This window comes from Dendrobium catenatum, unplaced genomic scaffold (assembly GCF_001605985.2).
Source record: "Dendrobium catenatum unplaced genomic scaffold, ASM160598v2 fragScaff_scaffold_1282, whole genome shotgun sequence".
NCBI lineage: Eukaryota > Viridiplantae > Streptophyta > Magnoliopsida > Asparagales > Orchidaceae > Dendrobium > Dendrobium catenatum.
This window is the reverse complement of record NW_021319744.1, coordinates 670605-693211: the sequence shown is the minus strand read 5'-3', so window position 1 is coordinate 693211 and position 22607 is coordinate 670605. Positions and strand designations below refer to the sequence as shown.

Genomic DNA, 22607 nt, shown 5'->3' with positions numbered 1-22607 from the left:
CCATGGGTTTTTAAAGAGAAAAATTCGAAAAGTTTGCAAACAAAGAAAATCTCTCTATATTCTTGAACCAATCTCCTTATGTATAGTTCACTAAATTCAATTCTACTATAAATTAATTAGAATACAAATAAGGGAAAGTTGGTTACAAAGTTTTCGCACATTTGATATGGATGTGGATAATATTGTGATTACATGAGATGATAAAAAAGATATTTATAACTTAATAAGAAAGCTAAAGAGGAATTTGAGGGAAAATACCTACATAAATCTGATAAAAAGACCTAGGGTTTTTAGGATATTTCTCGTGTAAAATTTTCATGTGAATTTGTCAATGAAATAAGAAATAGTTTGCAAATTTCCTTTTAAAAAAAAAGAAATAATTTTGTTCCTTCCTCTCTGAACAAAACCCCAAACCCTTGATAATGATTACAGTGGCATAGATCGTTGCCAGGGAAGCAACAAGGTACATATGTAGTGGGTTTATCACCTCATCAACTCTTTGTTTTTTTTTTTTTATTAACCAAAGTGACCTTTGATGGAGACAAAGTCGATCAAAGATGAGGAAGAGGTAGAAGATGTTATCATTGTTACATCAACCGCTAATGCTTCTCATGCACAAAGCACATGGTTCACCAACCAAGATCGCTTGAGATGGAAGTGAAGCGGAGCCCCATTGCATTGAAGTTGCTTCACTTCAAATGCATGCTTCAAAGAACTAATACATTGGTATGACAAACCTATTTGTTATGGTTTGTAAATTACTTTACAAGAAGCACAAAATACAACAACAATAAGATCAAACCTTTATCCCACTACGTGGGGTCGGCTACATGAATCTTTTTTCTCCATTGTATTCTGTCAAGAGTCAAACTCTCATTTAAATATAATAAAGAAAGGTCATTTCTAATATTTTCTAACCAAGTCTTTTTAGGTTCACATTTACCTTTCTTAACACAAGACAAATCTAATATATCTACTTTCCTAATCGGCTCATTGAAAGGTCGTCATTTTATGTAACCAAACCATCTAAGGTGACTCTCTCTGATATTATCATCCACTGGAGCTACTCCAACCTTTTCACATATGTGCTCATTTTGTATCATTTCTCTAAAAGTAAAGCTGCTCATCCACCAGAGCATCCTCATCTTTGTAACACTTAACTTAATATTATACTTCTCTTTTAAGGGCTAACATTCTGCACCATAAAGCATTGCAGGTCTCACCACCATCTAATAGAATTTTCCCTTAAGTTTGAGGGGGACTTTTCTATCACACAACAAGCCCGATGCATTCTTCCACTTCAACCACTAAACTTGAATTCTACTAATAATATCCTCATATATTTCATTATCACTCTGAACAATAGACCCATGACATCTAAAATATGTACTCTTATTAATGACTTGATCGCCCAAAGTCACAATCCCTCCACTAGATCAAATACTACTAAAATTACACTCCATATATTCAGTTTTAGATCAATTCAGAAGATTAGTATCACGCCGCAACCTATGCTCCACAACTATCTCCCATAGTTTTAAAGTATGACGCGTGATACTAATGTTTCCAAACTTTCGATTCTAAAGTTGACCTCTATAATTCAAGTTTACCTTCAAATCAACAAGAAGAATTGCATTAGTAAAAAGCATACACCAGGGAACAAACTGATGTAGAATGGAGGTGTGGGGAACAAACTGATGTAGAATGGAGGTGTGGGGAACAAACTGATGTAGAATGGAGGTGTGGGGAACAAACTGATGTAGAATGGAGGTGTGGGGAACAATCTTCCTACGGCTGGTGGGTACTACGTTGCCCTCCCCGAGGGACTTCAATCCACGAGCCCGAATCCATCCTGCGGCTGGTGAAAACAAGGTTGTCATCCCATAGGACTTTTCCTCTCCATAACTCACACAGAGATCAAGACAAAGGCTCCAATTCTTTTTTTTATTAATCATCCATCATTATATTGCACAAGCAAGGGCCTCTATATATAGGCCTAAGAAATTAAAACAAGACACATAAGCCCCTAGGGCTTATATAGGATGACCCTCTTAAGTGAGGGTAAAAATGAAAAATACAAATAAAATTTAAGATAATGTGGGACGATGACGGCCATCGATCTTTAGCTCCTCGAATAGGCATGGACGGTTGGATGTCCGCATTATTCTCCCGGGGTGGAAAAGAGCTCGACTCTGTCGAGTTCGCATCCCGAGTGAGCAACTATGCTCTGATACCAAACTGATGTAGAACGAGGGGGGGGGGGGTCATGTGAATTTAGAATTTACAAATTAATTGAAAAATGGAGGGAAGGGGTCGGCCAAAGAGAGAGGGAAAGGGGATAGTGTGATGTAGAACGAAGGGGGGTAATAAAAGAAAATTAAATATCTAAAATTCAATTTCATATTTCCCTTAATTAAGGGATTTGAATTTGAAATTCAAATAAGATGGAGGGAAGGATAAATAGGTGATTAATTATTCCCCTAATTAGATTCCTTGATAAGGAAGGAAATAATTAAAATAAGAGAGAGATGGGGCCGGCCATATAAGGAGGGAGGAGAAATGTCCACATACAATGTATGTGGACCATAGCATTAAATGTGATGGGATAATTAAATCTGAAATTAATTTTGGATTTGAGAGATTTGAGGGGTTTCCTAAATGAGAGTTGGTTTACTTAAAAAACTTTTGGAATTCAAATTATTTTGAATTTGAATTCAAATTCTTTCCAAATAACAAGAGGCTACATAAGGAAATAATGGGGATTTAATTTGGGATCTAATGAGAAGTGAGAGGGAGGCCGGCGGTTAAGGAAGGATATAATGGGTGTAATTAATGGGGAGAGGGGAATTAGGAGGGAATTTAATAAAACTTCCTAAATCATGATTCTAAATTAGGAAAAGGGTAATTAAATCAAATTAGACTTAAATTTAAGAACTTTTCTAATTTAGCTTAGTTAATTTTAGAAAAGTATTTGAAATTCAAATATGAATTTCAAATATATTTAATTTTTACCCCAAATTAGGTATGCTAATTTTGGTAGGTATTAATGATGATTGAAATCATCATTAAGAGGTAAAAATGGATGGGAGTGGCCGACGGCTAGGAGGATGGGAGGAGATGGGGTGGCCGACTAAGAGGTGGTGGTGGAGTGGTTTATGGTCGGCAATTAATATGAATAAATTGGAGGAGGCTTGCGGCTTTGGAGGGGTTTGTGAGAGAATCGGTCGGTGGCAAGTGGGGAATTTTGTTCGGCGGTCAAGGGAGGAGGAGAAAAGGATTTAGGGAAAGAAAGATACAACCGTGAGCTCGGGCACATCCTGCAGCTGACGGGTAATACGTTTTTCTTCTCCGAGGGACTTCAAGCCACGAGTCCGGACCCATCCTGCGGCTAGTGGAAACTCTAATTCCCTCCCATTAGAATCTCACCCAAGTTCTCTCCAAAGAACACGAATGCAAATAAAATTTATTTTCTTAATAATTCATCCTTCCATTACACAAGCAAGAACCCCTATATATAGGCCTAAGAAACTAAAACAAGACACATATGCCCCTAGGGCTTACATAGGACGACCCTCTTAAGGGTAAAAAGAAAAAATTCATAATAAAAATAAAAATTACATATAACAAATTAAGATAAGATGGAATGATCTCGGCCATCAATCGTCGTCTCCTCCTTTGAAAATCTTTATGATCGGATGTCCGCATCATAGGGTGTTTAGGTTCAATGAATATGGAATTTGAATTGATTCCCAATTAATTTCTGATTTACCTAATCCTTAATTGAATGAAGGCCTTCCAAAATTAAGCTAAATGATTTAAGAAAGAATTTGAAATATCAAATTCGTTTGAATTTGAATTCAAAACTTACCAAAATTAGAACAGCATAATTTAGGAAAGAATAAATTTTAGAGGGAACGGGATTTGATTGAGAGCATTAATTGAGGGAAATTAATTAATATGTGAGGAAAAAGGGGGGCGGCCAAAGGAAGGGGAGAGATGTTCACATATGATGTACGTGATCCAAGGCATTAAATGAGATTTGATATTAAATTTGAAATTGATTTCAGATTTAGAGGAATTAGGGGAAGGCTTCCAAAAATAGATTTGTTAATTTGGAAAGTATTTGGAATTCAAATATCTTTGAATTCAAATTAGGAACTTTTCAAGTTAACAATAGATTAATTTAGGAAGGTAATAAAGAGGCTATTTTGAATTCAAAATTCAAAATTTGTGGAGGGAAGAGGCTAGGGGTGAGGTGGTAGGCTGGCTATGATGGTGGAGGGGTTGATGTTTGATCCAAAAGAAAAGTAAGCCTAAATCAAACTAAATAAAATAAAAACGGATGGTGAATGGCGGAGACTAGAGATGAGAGGATGGAGAACAAAGAACAAATAAAATAAAAACGATACAAACCACGAGCCCAGGCTCTTCCTACGACTGGTGGGTACTACGTTGCCCTCCCCAAGGGACTTCAATCCACGAGCCCGGATCTATCCTGCGGCTGGTGGAAACAAGGTTGTCCTCCCATAGGACTTTTCCTCTCTATAACTCACACAGAGATCAAGACAAAGGCTCCAATTCTTTTTTTATTAATCATCCATCATTACATTACACAAGCAAGGGCTTTTATATATAGGCCTAAGAAACTAAAACAAGACACATATGCCCCTAGTGCTTACATAGGACGACCCTCTTAAGTGAGGGTAAAAACAAAAAAATTCATAATAAAAAAAAATTACAAATAAAATTTAAGATAATGTGGGATGAAGACGGTCGTAGATCTTCAGCTTCTCCTCGGATAGGCATGGATAATTGGATGTCCGCATCATAAACTCTTGCAAATGTCTGGTGAGAACATCCATGACTAAAGCAAAAGGATATGGGCTTAAGACAAATCCTTGATGTAATTCAACTGAAATAGGAAAATACTGGGTCAAGCCACCTTGTGTCAGGACACAAGTAACAGCTCCTACATACATATCTTTAATGACTTGAATATAAGCATTATTAACCTCTTATTTTTCTAGAACTTTCCATAGAACTTCTCTTGAAACTTTATCGTATGCTTTCTCTAAATAAATAAATATCATATGTAGATCCTCCTTATTCTCTCTATACTTCTCTATCAAACCTCTCAATAAATGTATAGCTTCCATAGTAGACCTACTCGTCATGAATCCAAATTGATTTCGAGAAACATTAGTATCACGCCGCAACCTATGCTCCATAACTATCTCCCATAGTTTTAAAGTATGACGCAAACTTAATTTCTCTATAATTCGCACAATCTTGTGCATCACCTTTATTCTTAAAAATAGGAATCAATACTCATTCTCCACTCAACTGACTTCTTTTTAGTCTTCAAAATAATATTAAAAAGTTTAGTAAGCCAAGAAATTCCTTCATCTCCTAAGCATTTCCACACCTCTATTGAAATATCATCAGAACCAATAGCTTTTTCATACCTCATTTTCTTTGAAACCTCTTTAACTTTAGTTTTACTAATACTCTAGTATAAACAAAAATCTTTATTTTTCATTCAGGTCGCTAAAGTCACTTAAGTCAATCTTATTCTCACAATCATTGTTGAAAAATTTAGCAAAATATATCAACCACCTTTGTTGAATATCTTCTTCTAATAAAAACACTTTTTGTTCTTCATCTTTAATGCACTTCACTTGAACTAAATTCTTATTACTTCCATCTCTTTGTTTAGTTAACTCGTACAAATATCTTTCGCTCTCCTTATTATCTAATCTATTATATAAATAATTAAAAGGTAAAATCTTTGCATCGCATTTGCTTTCTCAGACTCCTTATGAGCATCTTTATATATTTCCCAATTACAAGAATTTTTACATCTAAATCAATTTTTAAAACAAATCTTCTTATTTTTTATCCTTTCTTGTACATTTTGATTCCATCACAAACTAATTTTACTATTAGAAGTATCCCTTTTGATACTCCAAACACATCTTTTGCAACATTTTTAATATCTCTTGCTACTTTTTCCCACATAATATTAACTTTCTCATGCACAAATAAAATCTTAAAATCTAAAATCTAAAATCTTAAACAAAAAAATATGTTTGTTAATAATCTATAAATGTCCTCATTTAATCCTAAAATAATGCTTTACTTTATTTTTTATTTTCTACTCCATCTTAAAATCCAAAACTAATAAGCGATGTTGGGTACATAAACTTTTTTGCAAAATAACTTTTCAATTTTTGCAATATAAACAATCAATTTTTCTTATAAGAAAATAATCAATATGAGTTTTACTATATCCATTCTCACAAGTGATGAGATGCTCGTCTCTTTTCTTAAATAAGGTCTGCAATTACAAAATCATAAACTATAGAAAAATTTAATATGGTTTTACTACCTTTATTAGTCTCTCTAAACTCATAGCCACCATGAACGTTTTTAAAATCATTTCTCTCTACCAATATGTCCATTTAAACCTCTTTCTTCAAGAGGTATCTTTTATATTAAATCTTCTAAGTCATTCTAAAATGAATTCATATTCTCCAATAAAAACTCTTTCTTCAAGAGGTATCTTTTATATTAAATCTTCTAAGTCATTCTAAAATTTTAATTTTGAACACATATCCAAACCTACTTGAGGAGCATAAATATTTATAATATTAATAATCTTGACATCAATAATAATCTTTAAAATCATAATTCTATCTTCAATTCTATTAATGTTTACAACATTATCCTTCAAACTCTTATCTATAATCACACCTACACCATTTCTAGTACGACTCCTACAGAAATATCATAGTTTAAATCCTAAGCTATCAATCTTCTTAGTCTTCTCTTCAACCCATTTAGTTTCCTGAGATACATAGAATATTTATCTTCTTATGAATCCTAATATCTATTAATTCCATAATTTGTCTGTAAGGGAACACATATTTCAAGTTTCTATTCTAATTTTAGTTTCATAAACTAGCTTCTTGCCCACATTCGCCCATGATATGAGAACCCTTCCCTATTTAATATTGCATTCAGGCGCCAGTGCAACGGCCCTTGCACACTTGTTGCTATATTCAGGTCATACACAGCGCCTCGCTTCCAGGGAACACTAGCATTAACACAATATATTAAATGATACAAGAAGCACAAAATATATGCCTTAATTTGCCTGATGAATATTAATTGCTAAATTTGTCGGAGTTGGATTTCACTAAATCGAGCAAGTTTGATGGAGATCTACTTGTTATAAAGCACAAAAACATCCAAAAAAAATAAATAACATGAGCAAATTATTTAATTTTATTTCATCTAGTAATTTCAATTATAATATTTTTAGACATGCATATGATGATGCATATGAGGATGGGATGTGTTCTTTTATTTATTTTTTTATTTCATGGTTTGAGTCAATTTGTACAATGCATTATTTCCTATATAATTTTTTTTGCAGTCTTTTTTATTATTAAGAGCTATCTCTTAGACTTATATCTATTATTAGAAGATCGTTGCGCTTTTAAAATGATATGTTGTTAATAATTTTCATTCCTATGGACAACTATATGTAAGGGATATCCGCCGCACCCACCCGTCGCAGCCACCACCCACTGTCGATCGCTGTCACCCATCGCCACCATCTTTGGACTTTACACTTTATTCATTTTACTTCAAACAAAAAAAAAACATTTATCTGTGTTTACTTTATGCTTATCTAAATAACTCTAAAATATTCTTTTTATATTGCATTCCTTTTTTAGCCAATCAAACAGCCCCTAAAATAGAATATGAGGTGCAATCGTTTATGCATGTTAGCCTCATGCAACAATAAGAGAAAAAAAGTTGGGGCCTGAAATTCTAACTTAAATTTCCAGTGCAATTTGTATTTTTCTAATACAAAATTTATCCTTTGAACAAAATTTGGCAAAACAAAGGACAAATAAAAAAGAAAAGCTAAAAGCTCATTCAAAGAAATTTCATAAAAAATCATTTATACCTAAAGAAAAACCAAGTCAGTTTAAATCTAAACCCACAAGAAAAGCTATTAAATGCTTTAAATGTGGAAAAATAGGACATTATTAACACATTTGCCAATTATAGACAAAAAGAATGATTTTTTTACATTTTCTAGCAGATAAAATATGAAATAATAAGTGTATTAAAAAAAGGTGATTTGGTCACTATGCAGGTATTTGAGATACCTTGCATTTATCCCACAAAGAAGGCAATAGTTCTTCTGAAGTCAAGTTCTTCTGTAATTTCCTATACATGGCATTGATTAACTTGTCAACCTGCCATCATTGGAAAGAAAACAAAAATTATCCATAAAAGCTTGCTGAAAATTAAGAAGCAGAATGATAGATATGCTCATACCCCAGATAAACTGGATTTTATCATCTTTCTGAGATCCATCTTTGATAACCCAAGCTGGAAAGGAATCTGCATAATTAAAAGATGAACTTAGTCAGAGGCTACAATCAGACCAAAGATTGCTGTGGCTGGCCAGGAAGCTGCTAAAATGAAAACAAAATAACACTGACCCAAACTATGGAAGGAATAGAATAAAGTGACTGTAGAAAAGGACATGAAAATAATGCAAAATCGTCATGCTTACAAGTTTTTATAGCGTTTTCAGAAATTTGAGGATAACCAAATGTTTTGTGATGTTATACATGTATCATACTGTGGCTAAGTAAGCATCCTTGATATTGTTCCGTTCACATTGGCTGATTATTCAACCCAATCAGCTGTAATCCAATTTCTCATTGGTTAACCACAAGTCAAGCAAATAAGACTACAAATGTGCTATAACGGACACACCTTTAAAACTTTTTAGACCCTCTTCAATCTAGCCCGAATTTTGATCGATTTTCTTATTTTCTTAAAATGTAATAAAAATAAGATAGTCACATCCATATTTTAGAAAATAAGAATAAAGATAATTCTTCCCTTACATTGCTTTGTAAATAGGACAATTTGTATGGACTTTTAAATCCTTCATTGATGAATAAACTACTGATGAAACCAATGATGGCTCTTCTCTTCCTCATTTGATCTAAATTATGTGTGAATCACTTCAAGTTGTGTATGTGGAATTATCTCTTTTCTTTGTACTCTGGACTTTCTTCTTTATGTTGCAAGGTCTACGTCAATGTTGACACATTTTTATGTGTCAACCAGACTTGGATCGAGTCGAATTGGATCAGATCGTGCTAGATTGGACTCAATCAATTCGATCGAACCTCATCGAACCCAAATCAATTTGAATCAGACTCAAATTGAGTCCAAATAAACTCAATTAAATCCATTGAACTCAAATCGACTCAAATCGATCCAAATCGAGCTGGATTCGAGCCTGATTTCAGCCCAATCTCCCAATTTAAATTCAAATTGACACAAATAAAAAAATTTGAATCAACAACTCTGATTTCATTGAATTTTCAAGTATGCGCCGCTATCCCAATGGTTAGATCGTGAGTTCTCATTTTGAAGCATATTCGGGCGGCTTCAAGAGGATCGATGAGCGAACCTCTTTTCGTCCATAGAGAGAGCAGGAGAGAGCATTCTATTTGTTCCTCTTCCATCATGCATCCTTCAACAAAAAGAGAGACGAGCGTGAGCAGGAGAGGCATTGGTTGTTCGTTCCTCCTTCATGCGTGCATCCAAACCGAGAGTAGAGCGAGCGGGGATTCTTTCTTCCTATGTGCGTGTGCACCTGGGACAAAGATCAAGCAAGAGTCAAGTGGTCCAAGCCCCTCGTGCCCTCTGTTTAGTGCGTGCGGTCAGACAAAGCAGAGAGAGAGCCCAGGGGGACTTGCTGCCTTGCACATGTGCGAACTAGAACAGAGACGGGAGTCTCGCATGCGTGTCTAGGATGGAGGACGGGCGAGCAAATCGAGCAAGAAAACGAGAATATCAACCTCCCTTGCATGCGACTGGGGTTGAACGAGTGTCTGGCTCTTCCTTGTGTGCAATCGTTGGAGGCAGCAGGGAGTCTTTGGGCATCTGGGTTGAACCTAGTGATCCGGGTGAGCTCGGTTATGAGATTAGAGGTGCTCTAGGCTGAGTTATTTTCAATTAGAGGCCATTTTATCTTGATGTTATCCCTCCGAGGCCAAAGAAAGAGAGTAGTTGTTGCCTCCTCTTTGCATATCATCTCTGGCAAGCTCATGACAACGAAGAAAACATCGAGAGTGGTTTGGACAGCAAGCTCGTGCTTCATCCTTCCTCCATCTAGCCTTTGCAAGGCGAGAGCATATTAGCTAGCACCGTGACTTACTCCGGTGAGGTATATCCCTCAAAAGTTAGCAAAAACTCCTCGGTCTTTAAGCCATGGATGTGGGGTTCATGTTCTAAAATCCTTAGGACCCTAAAAACCTTGTATTTTACTCTCCGCAAAACAATGAAAATCTGATGATTTTCACTTGTTTGCTCTCATGTGAAGGTCCGAGGAGGTTGCCAATGCACGTAGGGTTGTTGGTGACTTACTCCGATGAGTTATATCCCTCAAAACTTAGTAAAAACCCCTAGGTCTCTAAGCCATGGATGTGTGGTTGACGTTCCAAAATCCTTAGGACCCTAGAAACCTTGTATTTTACTCTCCAAAACCCAAAATACCCGCCGTCCTCTCTGCAAAACAGTGAAAATCAGATGATTTTCACTTGTTTGCTCTCATGTGAAGATCCAAGGGAGGATGCCAATGCACGTAGGGTTTTTGGATCGACATTCAATAACCTCCAAATGCATGAGTTGCCAAGGCTTATTTATGTCATTTTCAAATCAAATGGTTGAATGAACTATTGAATAACCTAAGCAGATGAGAAAGCTCCTAAACTTCATCTCGTTCAATTGTATGTGTTTCTCTTTCCTAGATCATGACAAAAGTGGTTTACAAGTATAGAAATTTGCATATGTTGAAGTTTATGAATTTTCATGAAATTTCATAAATGCTTGGAGGTAAATTTAATCAATATAAAAAGCCTCGGACTATTTTGAGACTTCTCATTGACCTCCTTAGGTCAATGTTGTAAATCCCACAAAAGGCATGATTAATTAAGTTCATGTTCAACACTTTGCAAAGTTGAGGAAAAGAGGGTTGATTTCTCTATTTCTTTAAAATTCCTAAAATGCACATCACCTACATGCACTTCTAGGATCTCTAGATCACATCAATTTGATCTTAAAACTTCTTAAAAGTTGTAGGAATGAATCCCTCCTATCCAAGTAAACTCAAAAAACTCTAATAAAAATAGGAGATCTCTTTTATGAATTTTTCCTGTCTTTTGCATTATATTTTAGACTTCGCTAAGGTCCTAAACATACCATGCCATAAACTCTTGAACTTTAGGACAAAATCCTAATTTCTCTTGCTTTATTTGTTGAATTTGAAATTAACAAATGATATCTTAGACATAGGACCCAAATTTTAGTCATTTTCACTTGCTTAGCCCAAATTAAGCAAGTGATTATCTCTCTTTAAGCACCAAAAGTTCAAAGAAACTTTCCCAATTTGCAACTCCTAAGTTGCATTTTCCCCTCTTCTATTTAGCCAAAAAAATCATAGAAAATCCTTCATTTTCCTTAGCCTAAAAGCCATTGTAAATCCTTCAAACTCTTTGCTCGGTGCATTCCCTAAACTAGTACGAAAGTTCCCAAATGACTATTAGAAAGTTTAGAGGATCATTAGCAATATTGGGGATCAAACATACACCCAACTAATTTATTTGTTGAGTAAAAAAACAACAAAATAATCCCACCTCAAGCATAGGAATTCAAATACTATCTCTCTTTCATTCTCCTAACCCAAATTGGATGAATGGACCCCTCTTGAACATCTAAAAGTTCAAAGAAAACTCATTTTTATTTGTAGTCCAAATCTACATACCATCCCCTTATATTTGCTTCATTCACATTAAGCAAATCAAGCATCCATCATTAAACACAAATTTTAATGATCTCTTATGGTTTGTAAACCTAAAGTTGCAAATCATCTTCCTCGCATATTGAGCCAAAATCAATTCGTGACCCCTCTTTTCATCAAACATAGGACCCAAAATCCTAACTCCTTTCATTTTCTTAGCCCAAATTAGAACCGAAAGCCACCAGAATCGAGCGTAGTATCAATATGTTTTTTTTTTTGTTCCATTTCAGTGTTTTTTATTGACCAAATGAGTTAGTTATGTCGAAGGTGTGTTGTTAGGAGAAGCAGTGCATTTGTTTGCTCTGAAACCACGCTTTATTCCCCTTTTTTCAGACATATATTTTAATTCAATCAACAAAAATAAAACACCAATCATAGTGTAACAGTCACAAAAGCCAACACACATTAGATACATAACCCCTAGACATCATAAAATTAGGATTACGTTTTTTTTTTTTTTTTGCATATGTGATTATGATGTTTGGTGTGATTATTGATAGATTTTCTGTATTATGGGCATTTGCCCTAAGTGTTAGTATAGAGACATATGTTTTCCATGTAGGTAGTTTTTCCCAAAAGGGGAAAATAATTAAATAATTGTTAGCTAGCAAAGTTTACTTGCATGTGCCACTTAAAAGCTTAAAAACTCTAAATTGGTATAGCCAATAGGGTAGAAATTAGCTTGACACTAGAAGTGCCAAGCAATCTGTGATGAAGATTTTCTATATTATATGCTTCATAACATTTAATTGATAGGATAGTCCAATTTTTCTTTAAAATGTAACTTATAGATTTATAAAGTTATATAAGCCTGTGGGAAGTAGGTATAGAAAAAATGTAACTAGAAGAATGAACCGTAAAATGAAATCATGTATGCATTAGAAGTCAAAGCTTGAAAACCTACAGGCTAAGTATATAATTTTAACTTGGTTATATAAGGTAGGTAACTCAGCCTCCACTTTTAATTTCAAGTTATAATAAAAACCCTGTATATTATTATGTGGTTAATTTATATATTTGATTGCTTATTTTCCTTTAAGTACACATTAGAAAAATACTTTGGACGTAATTAACCGCTATTTTTATCAAAAAAAATTTCAAGGAACAAATATCCTAGGGATATAATTAACCACAGGGACTTAATATCAAAACTATAGAATTAAAAAAACCTTATTCAATCAAGCATACTGAATACGAAAAAATCTCCAATAAAATTAAAAGAATATAAGTTTTGTTATTGAGTTTTATTAAAATAATATGTTTATCCTCTAGTATAATATATTATTTTTATATCATACTTCATCACAAAATATTTAAATCCGTTGAGGATAACAAAAATACCAACAACAAGGCCATCATCATGTTGATGATCATGAGACTTCTCAGCTTCCAAAAAGGCCTAGGGAAAGCTAGAGGGTAACTGATGTGAAACGTACATGCGATGGAGGAGTTACTTTAAGAAATTAAAAGAGAGCAATTGTAACATAATAATCCGAGTTTAATTTCAATGTCTTCCCGATTAGGTCAGCTTCTTTCGAGATCATGTTACTGTCGTCCAGGCAAACCTTATCCAAAGAAATACCCTCGCTGAGACTAAGATCAGGGTGGGCTAAGGAGTCGAGGCTTAAAGGTTCCAACCTCCTTAGTTCCGGGTTCGAGTCATGCCGGGGGTCTGACTCAATCACTTCAGTCTCATCCTCAGAAAAGTCCGCGTTATCAATAGCATCCACGAAATGGGTGTAATCAGTCTCGGGTTCAGTGGATTTCTTCTTTTTACTGCAACTCTTTACTAAGATCAACAAAGAAACTATGACAAGAAAATTATTTCAAAAGAAAACTAAGTAAAAAAATACATCAAATTGCTTTTATATACACTAGAATTGATTATCATTATCTCACCTCCTCAGGAGTAATGGTGTACATTAAATCCTCAATTTTTCGATGGAACTGAAATAATCTTTCAAATTGCTGCAACCAAAACCAAACAATTGATATTCACTTGAAACAACTTCAGTATATAAACCACATTACATCCATGAATATTTTACAAGAATCTAAAAGTGATAGGTCAGGGTAAAAGAAAATAAAATGAAAAAAAAAAAAAAACACTCCAATGGAGGAATCATATGCTTACAATGTAAATAATCATATTAATATGCCTGGTACAAGCTTGCTCATAAGCTTCGCTAGCTTGATGATAGAATTTTGCTAGAGTAGGCACCACATTGGCTAGATCATAAAGACTGTAAGACAAGTAAACTTTCACCAGAAAATTAGCATAGCGCATAGTTTTGGGATTTGACGATTATTAAATAAAACTGCCAACAGAGAAAAAGATGGAAGTTTATACGCCATTAATCTGCAAACAGAACTTGGAATAAACTGTAAAATAAGAATAACCTGTTCTGGAAGGCTGCATAGTTCTCTAAAAGTACAATATCAGCATATTTTGGATCAGCTTGTGCTATCTTCTCCAAAGTCGAAAACATTATGCTAACCTGCTCCCAAATTTACCAGAGCTTTTCTCAACAATTGTGAATTTATGATACAAACTATTACCGACCATACTTAATAAGCTTGAAAAAAATGTCATGTTAGGGTTAAAGGTTGACAAAAAATTATGAGGGTATTAATAAATAATTTCCATAAAATTTTCAAAAATATAAAGCAAACTTGAAATTGTTATTAGATGCTACAATTTGGGTAATACATATAAGCCTAACTATTTCCCTAAGAATAACGGCGGTGGCTGAGAAGATCAAATTCCTATGATCGAATTTGCCTATAACAATAGCTATCAATCCAGCATCAAAATGGCTCCCTATGAAGCATTCTATAGAAGGAAGTGCAGAACTCCTCTGAGTTGGGTGGAAGTTGGGGAAAGGTACTTTTTAGGGCCACAATTGGTAGATCAAGTCACAGAGAAAATCAGATTGATCAGGGATAGACTCAAGGCACCTCAAAACCATCAACAAAAGTACTATGACCCCAAACATAAAATGGTTGAGTTTGAAGTTGGAGAATTTGTGTTTTTGAAGGCTATAGACCTATTAAATCCATTTCTAGGTTCGGACAAGGAGGAAGTTAAGTCTGAGATATATTGGATCATTTGAAATAATTGAAGGATTTGGAAATGTTACCTATCATTTAGCCTTACTTGCAGACATTTGTGATATGCACAATTTATTTCATATATCTATGCTTAGAAGGTGGGTGACAGATGAACATTAGGGTTCCACGAGATAACATTGAGGTACAGAGTGATGTGACATTTTCAAAGGAGCCTAATAAGATTTTAAAATTTGATGCTCGTGAATTGAGGAGCAGAACAATTATGTATGTAAAAGTAAAGTAGAAGCATAGATCAATGAAAGAGGCTACCTGGGGGAGAGAAGCAAATATGAGGTAGAACTTCTCTCAATTGTTTGACAGAGCATGAACGAGGTGAATTTTGGGGACAAAACTTAATAAGGAATAATTGTAAAATCCGACTTTGATCAGGTGCCACACTTGGTTCAATTTAAAAATTTCAAAAAATCACCTTTCATGAAATTCAGCAAAATTAATATCATTGTATAGAACTATAGGTCGATTTGCGGAGGATTTGAAGATAGGGAATTAAATGTCATTTGTATTTTTTTTCCCTAAGTTCTAAAGATGACTTTATTGTTCAATTATAATTTTACTGTAGCTAAGGGTAGGAAGTGGGATAAATGGCTTGCATGCAATGTTTTGGTGAAAGGGAAATCCAATAAATACCCTATTTCAAGCTTTTTTAACTCTGATTTGCCTAAACTGAGCACTGCTAACTGCTAAGGAGGAAAATCGGCTTTATGTTGGAGCGGATGAGGGGAGGCGAAATCAAAAGCTACAGCTGGCCGTGGAGTTGGCCGAAGAAGGAAATGTGCTCGGGTGGGAGGCTCGGTTGAGTGCAAGTGTTGGGTTGGCTGGTTGGAGTGGGGAGTGAAGAAAGTGAGTTAACTGTTTTGTAAGTATGAATTTAGGAAGCGGGGAAAAGAGTGGAGAAGAAATTGGGGAAGTAGGAAAAAGAAATCAAGAAGTTGAAGAGGAAATCACGGAAGGAAAAGAAGAGAAAGAGAAAACATATAAAGAAAATTAAATGGTGCTTGTAAGTAAAATATTGTATGAATTGTATGTTTAATATTTCTAATTTAGTAGTAATCTATTATTGATTAAGACATTCATAGGAAAAAGGGAATTGGTGCATATAGTTATAGATGGGATGAGAGAGATGGAAGGTGTGATTATTGTGAATCAATTTGATTGTATGATTTAGGTAGAAAATGGTATGAATTCTTAATTTACGCAATTTATAGTTGGTATAGGTACCCCATACGCACAAGCAGACACAAGGTATCCAACTTGGCGAGTCAGAACATCGAGGATGTAAGATTTGAAATTATGTTTAGGTAAATTGATTTTTTTTTAAATGTGTATTTTAGTAGTAATGTGACATTCCTCTTTGCATTCCATAGGTGTAACCAGTCTGAACTGTAATACTTAATCATTTCACATGTCGTTATTTGTGAGATGTGAGTATGGTTTATATGCAGCTACGTGCAATTTGTTTAATTTAAGGCATGCGAGCTATCCAGTTAAATCTGCTTATACACTTATATATCATACACCTATATTAATTTACTTGAATATCTATATTTATACATAGTCGAGGGACACATAACAAATATAAGCAAAAGCAACAATTAGATAAGCGTGAGAAAATGTCATGTCAGGTGATAGGTGGGTGGTGAGCAGTGCAACGCTAATGGGTAGTGCAACCCAGTAGAGGCAATGTGACATATATATATATGAAAAAGCCTATGAGCTATGATATGAGGACAACAGGCTATAGAGGAAATGCAACCTCAAGAGCATATGGGATAAAGACCTAAACTGAGAATCCTAACATGACCTCCTAAGGTTGAAAAAGAGAAGTTCTGAAATGACTAGAAATTACAACTATGATTGCATATAATGATTGTATTATTTTCATATCTTATACAAATGAAATTGTCTTATAATGATGTTATCGACATTATATAACATGTAATTGAATGGGTACTTCATGTGAGTTTAGTTCTTTCATCTTGCATTTTATATACTGCATACACTGCATATTACTTATGACAATTATTATAGCCTCAAGATGTTTACACATCTTTCTTATGCAAATATCAATTAACTTGTTGATGCTCATATTATTAGTCCCTTTTGACACTTGATTATTATATTAGAGTTGAAGGTCTTTATGGGCGTCTTAGCTCACCCAATTATCATTCTGGTTGTTTTAACAGGAAATGGGAAGGCCAAAGTTGAACTAGAATAGGGCCAAACTTAGTTATTATTTTAAATTTACTTTTCTCTAAGTAATAAAGGTTTGGATGGAGGTCAAGAGTTTGTTAATAGTTATATGTTTTGAATTTTTGTCTGTTGTTGCTTTGTACATGAAAGTTTTTGGACATGAAAGTTTGGACCGCTTTTGCCTGTGTTTGATGTTTTAAGATCTGATGCCTTTTACAATAGTATACTTTGAAGGGCATGAATTACATTGAAGCGTGGCTGAATATAGCATAAATATTTGTTTGATATCTCAAATGTTGCATCCTGCATCGACTGTTAGGAGTTGGGTCAGCATAAGGCGTGACAAAGTCATCCGCAGCAAATATATTACAATATATATCAAAGAATGGCACATAGTATATCACATGAGCCATCCAAAACAAAATTCAGCATTTTCCCAAAACAAATAAATCAATGACTAAACCAGCAAAGTGACTAAACCAATGAACAAATGAATGAACCACAAAAATTCCAGTAGATTGTATTAACCCAATTAAATTGAACTCACCCAATGACTCAGAAATAGAGAACGAATCACATTCTCATTGGTCAGCATCATTGCAAGTATGTTCCAAATATGGAATTATAAAAAAAAAACAAAATAACGGCGCAGAAACCTGTAAAACTAACTAAAATTGCTCAGATTATTTATTTCTTAATGTTTCTTATGAATATAAGCATTTAGATCTCAAATAAAACATATCACTTCGTTGTCAAACTTCCCAATGCGACAATCCGATGCACATCATATACATTATCCTCTTTACAAGGGATCCTCTTTAATTTATTTTTTTTTTCAAAAATGAGACTTGAAAGTATAAATTTTTTTTAAAAGATACTGATTCATTAGCCATTAAAACTGGGAAATGTAATTCCAAACAAAATTGGTGAAGCTACGAAATTGCAAATGTATTGCACATCATAATGTAATGTTTAGGAAATTAGATTTAAACATACCGGAACAACTTGAAAAGGTGAACTATGAAGAGCAAAAAAATAACATAAACTCACTAATTTTGTGTATGCTTGATCCACCAAATCCCTTGACTGCCCTTGGATGTACTGCTCCATTCGAGTTGCTAGAGTAGCAAACCTAATATGAAAATTATTCTAAATCATTATAGATTTTTAAGAAAAAGACAGATGAAATAGTCACTTAAAAAACCATTTGGTCTACAATACAATTTATATAATAAGATCACTTAACAGGAAAGGTCCAAATATGTACTTGTTAAGGTAAGTTTTACAAGAACATTACACAAAAATTTCCCCTAATTACCAACGGCAACATAAGCCTTGGTAAGTAAGGGGGGATCTAATTGGAGACAAATATGAGGGCTCCTTATTATCTATGAAGTATGATTACCATCAACCAATTACGTCCAACCTCAATATCACTTTTTTTTTTGGGCAACAAAATTTCATTACTAGTCAATGAAGAGATTACATAAGCAAATTGTTACAAAGCAATGTTTAAAATTGCGTATTTGGGTATTGAGGCGTTTTTTCATTCGTGAGCCAAGGTGTAAGCCTCAAGGCGTTTTGAAGCCTCAAAATCAAAAGATTGCGTAAACATAAAATGATAAATTTTTTATATACTAATCAGTGAATAATATAAAACATAAAAAAATTAAAAGATATGAAGTGAAATCAAAATATCACAATAATAAGACAACATGAAATATAGTTCAACTCAAAATTCTATCTTTCCCAAATCCCAGTATTCTTTTCATTAACATATAATTCCAATTTCCAAAAATAAATAGTAATGACATATCACATAAGAACTCATAAGTCATCAGCACTATCATCACTAAGGGGTTCTTCATTTGAATCATCATTATGATGAACTGCTCTCTCCCCTTCCTCCTCTCCTATAGAGTCCAATGTTGGGCATCTACTTCAAGATTTATGTAAGTTTTAATATATATAGTTTGAGGCATAAGCCTCATGCCAGTGAGGCGAGGCGGGCCTCAACCAAGTTGAAGTGCAAGCCTCATAAAAAAACTCGAGGCGTAAGCATCGAGGCGTTTTTTACTGAAATTGCGCAAAGGCGAGCCTCATATTGCGCAATTTTAAATCATGTTACAAAGAACTACCAACAAAGAGGCAAAGAAACAATTACACTAGATCAAGATAATTTAAAGCTAAGAGAGTAAAATTTATCCAAGAGGAAAGAAGAAACCCCACATTCAAACAACAGATAAACCAGGAATGCTAAAGTCATCAAAAGAGTTGTTGTGACTAGCTTGAAACCTAATAAGCTTGGGAGGATGCAGAAAAATATCTTTTCAATTTAAGCTTCTTCGAGAAAACGCCAGTTAAAATTTTTTATTAACTAGTCCAGAAAAACTTCTGATAGAATCTACAGACTGGATGAAGCTAAAATCATCAATATCTTTTCATGATTCATCAATAGCTTCATGCCACTAAGACATCATCATTGAACGTAACACTTGTACTTGCAATTAAGAAGAAGACGAGAAAGTCAAATCCAAAATATTGCTTGATGTATTACTGTACCTTGGAATGTAAGATAGAACACCCATTTGTCGCACATTACGTTCATTCCTCTCAATCTGATGGCAAGCTTCATCAACAAACTTGAAATAGAGAAAGAAAATGTCATGAAAATACAAATTTGGTAAATCACTTCATCATAGAATCAATGTTGAATGCATTTGAAAATAATGTGACACAAACCTTATTGAATTGCATTGATATCCTAGATTCCAAGTCATCTAAGAGCTTCCGCACAAATCCTGCAGCATCTGCCTTCTGACCAGAGAGATATCGCTCTGTAATTCCGTGCATAGATATACAACGCAGAGGATCAATTTTATATGCCCAATCTACCACTGCATAGAAGTCTTCCTAAACATAGAAGACAATATTAATATTTCAGTTAATATTTTTTTCATTAAAGAGCCAAATATTGTGAAATCCTGATCATGTTGTGCCAAAACTAAAAGTGCTTCAATTAATTAAACTATAAAATTGATGTAAAAACTTTTAATTTCAAGGCAACCTCCCTCTCACCCATTAAAATGTGCAAAAAGGTACCCTTCCTAATTTCAAGGCCACCATCCTCTCTCCCTCCCACTACCAAATTTCCCCCGCACAACCAAGGACTTCTCCCATTGAAAAATCTATTCTCACCATAGCTGTACTTCTTATCTTCTCCATTTTATGTTCCAACTTCCAAGTACTAAAACTCTTCCATTCCTTAACATCCATCCAGTTTTTGGAATTAAAGAAAACAACAACATTCACTTTTAATATATTAATGTTTGAAACAAATATAGATCCTTTAAGTTTGAGAGCTTGATAATCGTTTGGTCATATGGGTTTTTACAAGTCACCAATTCGGCCTCAAATTCGAGATTGGGTCACAATTGGCCCTCTTCTTCAACAAATTTTCCCCTATAGACTTGCTGCTATAGCAGTGGTAAACAAAGGTATATTGTGGCTTAAGAAATTGGGAAAATTAATAAAAGCGGAGATAGAAGGTGAGGAAGACGTCTAATGATAAAGTGAATTAATAAGAGGAGGTTACAGAAGAGAAAAATAAGGGTGAGAAACGTTCATGGTGAAGGGAGGCTAGAAGATGAGTAAGGTGAGAAAGGGAGAGGAGTAAATGAAAAGATATGAACTTAGAAATAGAGAAGGAGAAGCAAAGGGGTAGAGAGAGAAAGAGAGAAAGGAAGAGAGAATTTTTTAAGCAACTGAGCGAGCAGAAGCAAGGAGAAAGATTGAATCGAGTGAGCGGGTGGAGGACGCCTAGGTCCCTGTCAAACAGATGAGTAGCTATGACAAGATGCAAGCCATAATCTCAGCTAGGGGGAATGCCAAGAATAGGTGTTGGTAAAGCAAAACAATTCAATGTTCTTTATTGCTACATCATAAACATCAAGATCTTATTTATAGAGAAATTTACAATTAAGGACATACAAAAATAATGCAAAAATATTATCTCTTAATAGATATGCCCAAATTTGTTTAAAAAAATGGATATTTATTAAAATATAAATCTAAGGCTTAAAATTGCGCAAACAAATAAAGGGTCAGGTGTAAGTCTCAAGGCATTTTAAGGCATAATCATAAATTTACTAAAATATAAAACATTCAAAAACATATATGAAATTTCCCAAGTAAAAATCCAATACCAAAAAAAGAAACAACTAATTAATCTGGTTGTAATCGTTGAATGTATGTTCTAATCGGCAGTCATCACCACCACCTCTCATCCCTCTATCCTTACCCAATCATCATGGAAAATTTCCCTCCACTTCCTTCTACATTATCTCCATCTTGGATTTTCTAGGTTGATGAAATAGCAAATGTCCTACCCTTAACCATGTAACACAATCGCAAACCCACACAGTTTTAGAAGATATATACGGTATATTTTGTATAAAGCAAGTACAAAAGTTCCTTACTAAACAAACAACATTTGAATGCTATAGATGTTTTCAACACAGTTCATTCTCATGCGCCTACATAAAATCGAATTTTTAGCATCACCCTAGTGTCTAATATAGCCATGATAAAGAAGAACAATACTTGGATTCCATCAAGCAACTCTTGAAGAGCTTCATTTAATGCTCCAAACTCAGAAGAAATATCATCTGGAAGAGGGTATCTTCAGTTAGGAAAACAATTTACTGAAAAAAAAAAAATATATTATTTGTATCAAAACTTTAATCAGGAAGTGGAGGAAAGAAGCTTACTTAGCTCAGTATCATCTTCATCAGGATCCATGATACTGAGGTCATCATCATGTGCATCATCACCATCCAATGCATCCCTCTTAATATTAGAAGGGACTCCAGGTGAAACTAGAGCCGGAACATCAAAGCACATGAAATGTGCAAAGAAAGAACTCTGATAAAAGATGGAAAACATAAAGCAATCAACGCAAAATTTCATTCCCAAATGATAAGAATAAATAGAGAGGTTACCTCGTCCACAAGAAGAGGGATAAAAATTGTAAGCATTTTTGCATAAGCTTCTGAAACTGTAGAAGTATCAGTATTATTTGGGGACTGACCGGAACCTGTTGAAGCTTCAAGCCAAACCTCAGGATTTCTGGAGGCCTTAGTACTTGCCCTGAGTTCATTGGCAAATTCACGTGCCTGAAGTATGGAAATTAAAAATAAAAATAAAATTCAATATTAAATATTTATGTCAGCTTGAACCCATATTCTCATAATTTTACAAAATAAACACCACCAACCATTCAATTGACTAGCATTGAATAATAATCTAATATGATTTGAGTTGGAGCTTCTACGTTTTAAACCCAAAGAACTAACTCTGTTAGAGAATTTAGGCATTGAGATCT

The 22607-nt window shown here is 34.3% G+C and overlaps 1 protein-coding gene across 2 annotated transcripts in view; it reads right to left on the bottom strand.

Moving 5' to 3' along the window:
- The window catches only part of LOC110108326 (exocyst complex component SEC3A), an 84630-nt gene that overhangs the window by 2759 nt on the left and 59264 nt on the right, over positions 1–22607 (bottom strand). For both annotated transcript variants that reach the window (XM_020838920.2, XM_020838921.2), the window contains 11 exons: positions 22225–22398; positions 21994–22147; positions 21827–21891; positions 19967–20137; positions 19787–19866; positions 18275–18356; positions 14303–14400; positions 14037–14145; positions 13802–13870; positions 8356–8421; positions 8184–8273 (listed from right to left, as the gene is read on the bottom strand). In XM_020838920.2, coding sequence (XP_020694579.1) covers positions 8184–8273; positions 8356–8421; positions 13802–13870; positions 14037–14145; positions 14303–14400; positions 18275–18356; positions 19787–19866; positions 19967–20137; positions 21827–21891; positions 21994–22147; positions 22225–22398 — 1158 coding nt within the window. The remainder of the gene's footprint in view (positions 1–8183; positions 8274–8355; positions 8422–13801; positions 13871–14036; positions 14146–14302; positions 14401–18274; positions 18357–19786; positions 19867–19966; positions 20138–21826; positions 21892–21993; positions 22148–22224; positions 22399–22607) is intronic.